Source organism: Octodon degus, unplaced genomic scaffold (genome assembly GCF_000260255.1).
Source record: "Octodon degus isolate 3935 unplaced genomic scaffold, OctDeg1.0 scaffold00028, whole genome shotgun sequence".
Lineage (NCBI taxonomy): Eukaryota > Metazoa > Chordata > Mammalia > Rodentia > Octodontidae > Octodon > Octodon degus.
In genome coordinates, this window is record NW_004524604.1 from 10,133,217 (window position 1) to 10,142,371 (window position 9,155).

General features: G+C 39.4%; 1 protein-coding gene across 1 annotated transcript in view; it reads left to right on the forward strand.

Annotated features, from left to right (window-relative positions):
- The window catches only part of Dnaja2 (DnaJ heat shock protein family (Hsp40) member A2), a 23,973-nt gene extending 15,483 nt beyond the window's left edge, over nucleotides 1-8,490 (forward strand). Inside the window, exons 7-9 of the mRNA XM_004629195.3 lie at nucleotides 5,514-5,658; nucleotides 5,801-5,928; nucleotides 6,776-8,490. Coding sequence (XP_004629252.1) covers nucleotides 5,514-5,658; nucleotides 5,801-5,928; nucleotides 6,776-6,967 — 465 coding nt within the window. The 3' untranslated portion in view covers nucleotides 6,968-8,490. The remainder of the gene's footprint in view (nucleotides 1-5,513; nucleotides 5,659-5,800; nucleotides 5,929-6,775) is intronic.
- Nucleotides 8,491-9,155: the final 665 nt, after the last annotated feature.

Genomic DNA, 9,155 nt, shown 5'->3' on the forward strand with positions numbered 1-9,155 from the left:
GATTTAAGTATTTATTTGGTACAGGGTCTTGCTATGCAGCTTAGACTTGTAGTGGTCCTCCTATCTCAGCCTCCCCAGCCCCAGGATTACAGGCATGCGCCACCACACCTTTCAGTGGCTGGCTCAGGGCCGGTATGGCGTGCGGTACTGGGAATTGAGCCAGGGTCTTTTTCGCTTGCCAGGCAGGCACTTAAACAGCTGAGCTATCTCCCTGGCCCATTCTCTAAATTTCTCATAGAGTTCAACAGTGAATCTGTCAGGGTCTGGGCTTTGCTTTGTTGGTAGATTTTTACATCCTCAGTTTCATTTGATTGATACTGGTTTATTTAGGTTTCTTTCTTTTTCTTGATTCAGGAATGTTTTTTCTGCATTTTTGATTTTATTAATTACAAATTCCAAAGGAGATATAGATGATCTGGATTTCTGCAGGGTCCATTGTGATTTTTTTTTTTTTTTTTTTTTTTTTTGCGGAACCGGGGATTGAACTTTGATCCTTGCGTTTGCCAGTCAAGCGCTTATCCTACTGAGCCATCTCCCTGGCCCCTCCATTGTGATTTTACACTGCATTCCTCTCTCTTCCTTCTCATTCATAATAGCATGGATTTGAGTCCTCTTTTTTTTTTTTTTATAACGTTGGCTAAGTGCAGATTTTATTTACCCTTTCAAAGAACCAACTATTCAATTCGCTGATTCTCTGTATTGTTTTCTCAGTCTCCAGTGTGTCAATTTCTGTGCTGATTATTCTTCCTTGTATGAGCTTTTGGTTTAGCCTCCTCTTGTTTTCTAGAAGGTTGAGGTTCACCATTAAGTTGTTTATTTGTGCTTGCTCTATTTTCCTGATACCAGTATTCACTGTTATTTTCCCTCTTACGACTGTTTTCATTGTGTTCTATAAGTTCTGGCATGTTATATTGTCATTATCTTTAACTGTCGATTAGAAACTGCTTAAATTTTTCTTTTAATTTCACCTGTGATCCATTGGTTGTTCAGCAGGATGCTATTTAGTTTCCATGTGCTTAGGAAGTTCTTGTTGCCATTGATTTCCAATTTCATTGCATAGGGTCTGATAATATGCATGAGATAATTTCAGTTTCTTTGGATTTACTTAAGCATGTTTGGTGAGCTAGTATGTAGTTTATTTTGGGAGAACACCTCATGTGCAGCTAAGAAGGATGTGTATTCTGAAGTGGGGTGGAACACCATAGGTTTCTACTAAGTCCATCTGTTCAAATGTTTGGTTCAGTTTTAATATTTCTTTTTCTTTTTTTTTTTTAATGTATTTAGTACAGGGTCAGCACTGGGATTACATGGGTGTGCCACCACACCCAGTTTCAGTCATCATCTCAGCCAGCCCTAGGGACACATGGAACACCAGGAATCAAATCCCAGTCCTAAGCAGGTGCTTTAGTCCACTGAGCTATTTGGCTGGCCCAGTTTTAATATTTTCATTGTTTTTGTTTTTGTTTTTGGTCTAGTTGATAGGTCTTTTTCTAACAGTAAGATATCCCAATGCAATTGTGTTAATGTTTACCTGATTTTTCATGTTCCTTAATATTTGTTTCATATAGTTAGATGTACTAGTATTTGTTGCATATATATTTATGGTATTTCTTCATCTTGTATTGTTCCTTTTATAAGAATGTAGTGACCTTGTCTCTCTTAATCAGTCTTGGCTTGAAATTCATTTTGTCTGCAAATAGAATAGCTACCCCTGCTTTTTTCTGGGTTCCTGTTACATAGAATGTTGTTTTGCATCTTTTGACTTTCAGTCTGAATTTCTTTTTTTTTTTTTTTTTTTGCGGAACCGAGGTTTAAACTTAGGCACTTGCACTTGTCAGGCAAGTGCTTATTCTACTGAGCCATCTCCCTGGCCCCTATGAATTTCTTTTTGAAATAAATGTTTCTTGCATATTGGATCTTGCTTCTTGATCTATTCTGCCAGTCTGTCTTTTGATTGGTGAATTGAGACCATGAACATTGATGGTTATGCTGATCTGTGTTCACTTATCCTTGTCATGTTATTTTCCTGTTGTTGGCTCCTCTCCTTCTTCCCCCTTTCCTCTGCTTGCTTAATTGTTTGTCTTGCCTGGTGGATTTGTTTTCTTGGGGTTCATGGAGTTGAAGTTCTTGTTTTCTCTCTCTCCTTTTTTTTTTGGCGGAACCAGGGATTGAACTCAGGCCCTTGCACTTGCCAGGGAAGTGCTTATTCCACTGAGCCATCTCCCTGGCCCTGAGAAATTATTTCTAGTTTGATTTTTTTTCTAGACCTTCATTCAGTTGCTTTTTTGTTTCCATTTCAGAGAGGCCAGGTGGGTGGCTTTCAGATTGTCTTACCTCATTGCTCTCTGGGTTTTACTTTTGGAGAACTGGATGTCTGGAGTTGCAAGTTGTTTTAAGTTTCTTCTCAGTTTCTTTTTTAATTTTAATTCTTGGGATGGTGTCTGTAAATTGCCTGTGATGGGTTGCTTTCTTGCTAATATTCAGAACCTTTAGGAAATGACTACTTCTCTGTGGTATCTTCCAGCTATCTGGCTTTTGGGGTTTGAGTCTTTTGTAAGAGCAAACCTCTTCTTTTTTTTTTTTTTTAATTTTTTATTTGTGTGTGTGTGTGTGTGTGTGTGTGTGGCCAGCTCAGCCCACCAGGGGGCGGGGCTGGCTGGCATGTGGTGCTGGGGGATTGAACCGCAGTCCCTGTCCCTGTGCTTTGCCAAGCTTGTTCCAAGTAGGTGCTTTAGACCACTGAGCCATCTCACCAGCCCCTCTTCTGTTTGTTGAGGATGAGAAATTGCCACCTGTTTGATGCAGCCCCTGGTTCTTTGGCACTGGGCCACGGTATTTTATATTACTCTTACTCCCAGTCTTGGCACAACCAGGAAGAATAGCTATTTAGAATAATTGTGTCACTTTTGACTAACATGGTATCTTCAGCAAAAACAGCATCAGTCACAGCCTAGTAAATGACAAACTGAAGTAACTGTTAAAGTTGCCACCTTTAACCCATATGAACTAGATTTTGGTTGTATGTCAATTTTACCTTTAAGGGTTAAAATTTAAAAGGAGTTAAAGAAAAATACGTAGAGGAAGAGATTAGAAGTAAAGATGAAGGACAAAGAGGCATTATGCTAACTCTGGGGAACTGGTGAAGACTGGAGAAAAAGATGGAAGAGAGAAAAAGAACAGAGCAACACCCACAAAGAGGCTAGAAACCATGTTCACACATACAAAACAAGATAAAAAATAAAGTAGAAAAAAGCAGAAACAAAAACACAAATCCTTGGGGCTGGAGAGATGGCTCAGTGGTCTAAAGCACCTACTTAGAACAAGCTTAGCAAAGCATCAGGGACCGCGGTTCAATCCCCCAGCACCACATGCCAGCCAGCCCCGCCCCCTGGTGGGCTGAGCTGGCCACACACACCTCTCTCTCTCTCTCTCTCTCTCTCTCTCTCTCTCTCTCTCTCTCTCAAAAAAAATAAAAAAAAAAACAAAAACAAAACACAAATCCACTTCCATGAATGTCTCTCCTGTAGACAGCATGTAGAGACAAAGTCCGGATCCATACTGATCTATCCTAGCAAGGCAGCAGTAGCTTTTTGGCAGGGTAATGGATAATCTCAAGAGAGCCTCCACCTTCTGGCCAACATCAGATCCATTTGGCCAGCATCTGTCAGTGCACCGTCCATGGGGCTGAGCCCAGTTTGGAGCCACTAGATGGAACCAGCAGCTGCTCTGAATTCTGAGCTAGGTTGGCCTCTCTTGAGGATGACTTTAAGCCAGTTGATCTCTCCTGTGCAGCAAAAGAGCCCGTAGCACTCACTCATTGCTTGGCTGTGCAGTCCTTTGTGTCTGCAGATTTGAAATGCTCCTCTTGTGCAGTGAGTCCCATCTCAGAGAGAAGGTGCTGCCGGCTACCTTGAAGTTTGTTTCTTCACTCTCTCTTTGGTCTTAATTCATACTACAGCTCCTTCCTGGGTTCAGGGGGCCCAATTCCTTCCTCCTTATCTTTTTCACATTGCTTTATTCCAGTGTTTGCCTACTCTCAGAAAGGCTTTTTCTCTGTTGCTTACCACTGTCATCTTGGTGCTCCTGTTCTATTTAATCTTTATGAATACTTGGCATTTTTTTCTCAGTAAAAATTAAAACTTATTTGTGAAAGTACATTTGGTTTTCATACACATTTCCTTTGCCATAGACATACAATATAAGATTAAGTTAATTTCAGCACTTACTTAATTTACATCCATCTAGAGGCCAACCTGATATGTCAGTGGACTAAAGCGCCTGCTTAGGCAGAGCACAGAGGCTAGGGTTCAATCCCCAGCGTTCCATGCCAGTCTTACCCCAGACAGCGATTGAGACTGGGCATGGTGGCACATGCCTGTAATCCCAGCACTTGGGAGGCTGAAAACAGGATAATCACTATGAGTCCAGTCTACATAGTGAGATCCTGTACTAAATGAAAAAAAAAATTATACCCATCTAAGTAAATTTTGGATTGTAGGAATGATAAAACCCATGTGTAAATTATAGGCCTGAGCCACTTAAATTTTCGTGGGTATTTTGTGCATGTGCGCTGTAGATTGAACCCACTGAGCACATCCTTAGCCCTTTTATTTATTTATTTATTTATTTATTTGTATTTCAGGGAAGGGTCTACAAGGGTGTTCAGGGTCTCACTACTAGATTGGACTTGTAGTGATCCACTCTACAAGTTTACAGCCTCTTGAGAGTTTACAGCCTCTCAAGAGCTGGGATTACAGGCACATGCCACCATGCCCAGTCCCAGTTGCCGTCTTAGTGTGCCCTGGGGGTGGGGCCTGCATGGCAGGCGGGGGGGGGGGGGATTGAACCCCTGGCCCCTCCTTTTTTTGAAGTTAAAAAATACATTATTGTATGTTTGTAGTACATAATGTTTACATTGTTTTGAAGAGTTGGTCAGTGCATATTATAAGATGTAATTTTTTCATCTTCTTCCTGCCCTCTCCATCTCTTAATCTTTATTTGAGAAAAATCTTGTCTCCTTATTATCTAACTTTTTTTCCCCCTCTTTATATTACCTTGTTATTTTTCAATTTGGAGATGCTCTCACTATATAGCCCTTCATAGTTCTACTACCTCAGCCTCCTGAATATCTGCTATTGCAGGTGTCCACCAGCATATCTGACTCTCCAGTTCAGCTTTTTAGTGTTTGGGCTTCCCTATCCCTTTCAGGTCATGCATAGGGAGCAGGCTAGGCTGAATCTGTTCTACAGAAGCCCACCTAGACTTTAAAACCTAGTGCCTCAGTTGTATTGTTTTAATGTTTTGTGTTGTCGTATTTCCATTGCCTTCCTGATAGAAATTTTGTCATACTAGTACTTGATTGTAGCTAGCCCTCTTAATATAAATTAGTAAGCTAGGGGTAGTACTTTGACTTTTGCAGTAAGTGGTAGAATTAAGGTTTTAAAATTGAAGGAAAGTAGTCAAAAGGTTATGAACCTATAATCTAATTTATTTCATGTGTGCTTTATATATAGGTGTTCCAGAGAGATGGGAATGATTTGCACATGACATATAAGATAGGACTTGTTGAAGCTCTGTGTGGATTTCAGTTCACTTTTAAGCACCTTGATGCGCGTCAGATTGTGGTGAAGTACCCCCCTGGCAAAGTAATTGAACCAGGTAAATTTTGATTTTATCTGATATAGGCTTCCTTCGTATTCTTAGAATTTTTTGTTTGTTTTTATTATAGCAGGTAACTTTCAAAAGCATAGTATTGAACACCTTTCTTGGTAAAATTCTGACATTTCCTCTTAAATAATAGGATGTGTTCGTGTAGTGCGAGGTGAAGGAATGCCACAGTATCGTAATCCCTTTGAAAAAGGTGATCTTTACATAAAGTTTGATGTGCAGTTTCCGGAAAACAACTGGATCAACCCTGATAAGCTTTCTGTAAGTGGTCTTCAGATTTAAGCATTGAATTTGGGGAAGGGAGTTCGAGGTAGCACCATATATCTGTAGCTGGGGCTGGCTTTTATCTCACTGTCCGTGCCTCAGCACCTGATAGATGTGTGCCTTTATTTTGGTTTTGTTTTTAAGATAAGATCATATTTTAAATGTAACTATTTTAACATTTACATGATTAGTGGGTTTTCCTGGATATGAAATTTTTTTTTTTTTTACATTTATTTAGTGTGTGTGTGTGTGTGTGTGTGTGTGTGTGTGTGTGTATGGCCAGCTCAGCCCACCAGGGGGCGTGGCTGGCTGGCATGTGCTGGGGGATCGAACCGCGGTCCCTGTGCTTTGCCGAGCTTGTTCCAAGTAGGTGCTTTAGACCACTGAGCCATCTCTCCAGCCCCTGGATATGAAATTGAGAGTTGTTGATTTAAATGTCTATGGAAGCAAGCTGTCAGGAGTAGACTGGGTGAGGAGGTGATAGATAGATGAGCAGATCTAGAAGAGCAGATCCTTGCCCTAAGTAGGGCAGAGGGAATGTACATACTCCCTCCACTTTGCATAGCTGGTGTTGGATGTAGGAAGATATGTCTGCTGTGACATTTTCCAGTGTTGAAATATGGCGGCTAATTCCATTTTGTTGTGGTGGTTTTAAATTAAGCTATAAATGGGTTACAGAAAAGCTGTCTGCAGATTTTGGCCATGGGCCATCAGTTTGTAATCTGTGACTGTACGTGCAAAGATCATTCACTTTGAACCTAAGAGAAGCATGTACCTAATTTATATGAAAAGGGACGCTGAAGAAAATACTGTAACTGACCTCATTTTGTTTGTTTTAATGAAGGAACTAGAAGATCTTCTTCCGTCTAGACCTGAAGTTCCTAACATAATTGGAGAAACTGAGGAAGTAGAGCTCCAGGAATTTGATAGCACTCGAGGCTCAGGAGGTGGTCAGAGGCGGGAAGCCTATAATGATAGATCTGATGAAGAAAGCAGCAGCCATCATGGGCCTGGAGTACAGTGTGCACATCAGTAAACTCTGCAGACAAATTGCACAGGAGGATTTTCTTTCCACATTTGCCTGATTTATTCTCAGTGATCCAGCTGGAGTGTGATCGATCCAGATGAACTGATGGACATCTGTTGGTCTCTGTAACTTTTAAAATTGGTATAGTATCTTACAGAGTGTATAATTTAAACTAACCACAAAGCTTTACATCTTCATTTTGACTGTTCTGTAGCAGAATAAAGCACTTGAAAGGAAACAAGACTCCCTTTCACACTGGGTTATAAGTTTCAGTCCTGGTATCTGTGCTTTTTATCAGTTTTGTGTAGATTTTATGTTTCTATTTTAAATTCAAAGCCCACACTGTAAAGTTTGTACAATTTGCCCTGAAGCTTTGTGTTTGGCTGCACCTGCATAAACTGCTACAAATAGAATAAAGAATCTCATAGCCTGTATCTATCATTTAGATGCATGGAAAAACGGGCTTTGCACACAGTGGGTTTGGAGCTGACTGGGAACAATGGGAAAATTACATTAGCAATGGTTGTAAAGTTTTTGGTTTTTTTTTTAACCATCTTGTGAAAGGTGTCCAAAACTCGATAATAAAAAGCAGTTGGTGTAAATTATTCTTCGTGTCAGATTTTTAGAAAGAACATATTTTGACTGTAAAATGTATTCTCAGACTAAAGAATGTTATCCTTAGTGCTGGTTTTTAAATGGCCTAAAGAAGCCCATTGGCCTAAAGTATATACTGCAGGCACCTGCCCATTTATAGTTTAAAATACAAAGATTAGTAAAAACAGGTTTTATTGACTTCAGTTGATGCTTTGTAGAGTCAAGAACATCTAAGTTACAGAACTCCTAAGTTAAGATATTCAACACTGGGGCTAGCCCAGGCCCCTCTCCACCTTCCTTTTCAAAATAAAGTAATAGTGAATCCATAGTAGAACCATGTTTGCATAGCCTGTTACGTTGCCCTATTTTCATTAAATGTTAAAGATGCTGTTTCTCTATTAGGTTAAATATTTGAAATTGGGGAAAGCATTGACTATTTGATACTCTATAATGTTTTATAAAAAACTCAGGCTGGTATGAGAAAAATTAGGTAAAACTATGAAAAGGTATTATTCCTCTTCATCTGATTATTAACCTTTTTATTCCTAGAGTATGTATTTTTTGAACATGCTTATTTAAGGGAAAGGAAACATCAGATGCACCTTTTACATTTGCAAAGCAACAGATAGAACAAAAACCAAAATTTTAAAAATGTATTATGCCATCGAGATCCTAAATATAGTATGTAGTATTTTTCTGGGTCTTTTCGAATCTTAATGAGAAAAAGTTCCCTGACACTAATCACGGCCTATGAGGTTTAAATTTATTGCCCTCTCTATTCTACCTCCATTGTACGAAAAACACTTTGCAACAAGTCTGGGCGAGGTTCAACAGCATAGTTTTGTATTCAAGGTTATTTCCCCACAACACTTCAAGCGTAAGAAATGTAGTGGCAATATAAAGTTTGTAGCCTTTCCAATAAAGGTTTATAAAACAGTTGTTCAGTGTAGTCTTTCTTTCAGTTTCTACCTAGAATTTTTGCTTTAGCAAAGAATACTTTGGAAGGGGGGCTAAACACTGATCTGTTACTCTACTTGTCTGCTATGTAGTCACCTGTCTAAAGAGCATCACAGATTCTTTTTTTTTTTTTAGAACAGATTTATTAAGATACACTTTACAAACCACAGAATTTACTGTAGCTCAGTAGTCTTCCCATATGTTTATGTAACCATCTTCATTCATGTTTATGTAACCATCACCACCATTCCAAAATAGAATATCTGAATCCATTAGCAGTGTTCTCTCCCCGAGTCTTTGTGTAGTTACTAATTATGTTTCTAAATAGATATCTTTGTGACAGGATAGTGTTCATGTCTACCTTGTCTATAACAATAGGACTCCCATTTTTTATTTCCAGATAATTGCTGTTGAACATTTGGTAATGGGTTGGTTTTTTTTTCCATTTGGAGGCCACTGTGACTAGTCATGAGTGATACTAATAAGGAACAGTAATGAATTTCTGTGTGTTCTCCACTGAGATACAAAAGTGAGTGTGGATTGGATCATGGTAACTTATGAAGTGGCTGCACCACTTCTCTGACAATGTTTAAAGGTTCTGGTTTCTTCACATACTTCCCTGCCACTACACTTGAATATTGCCATC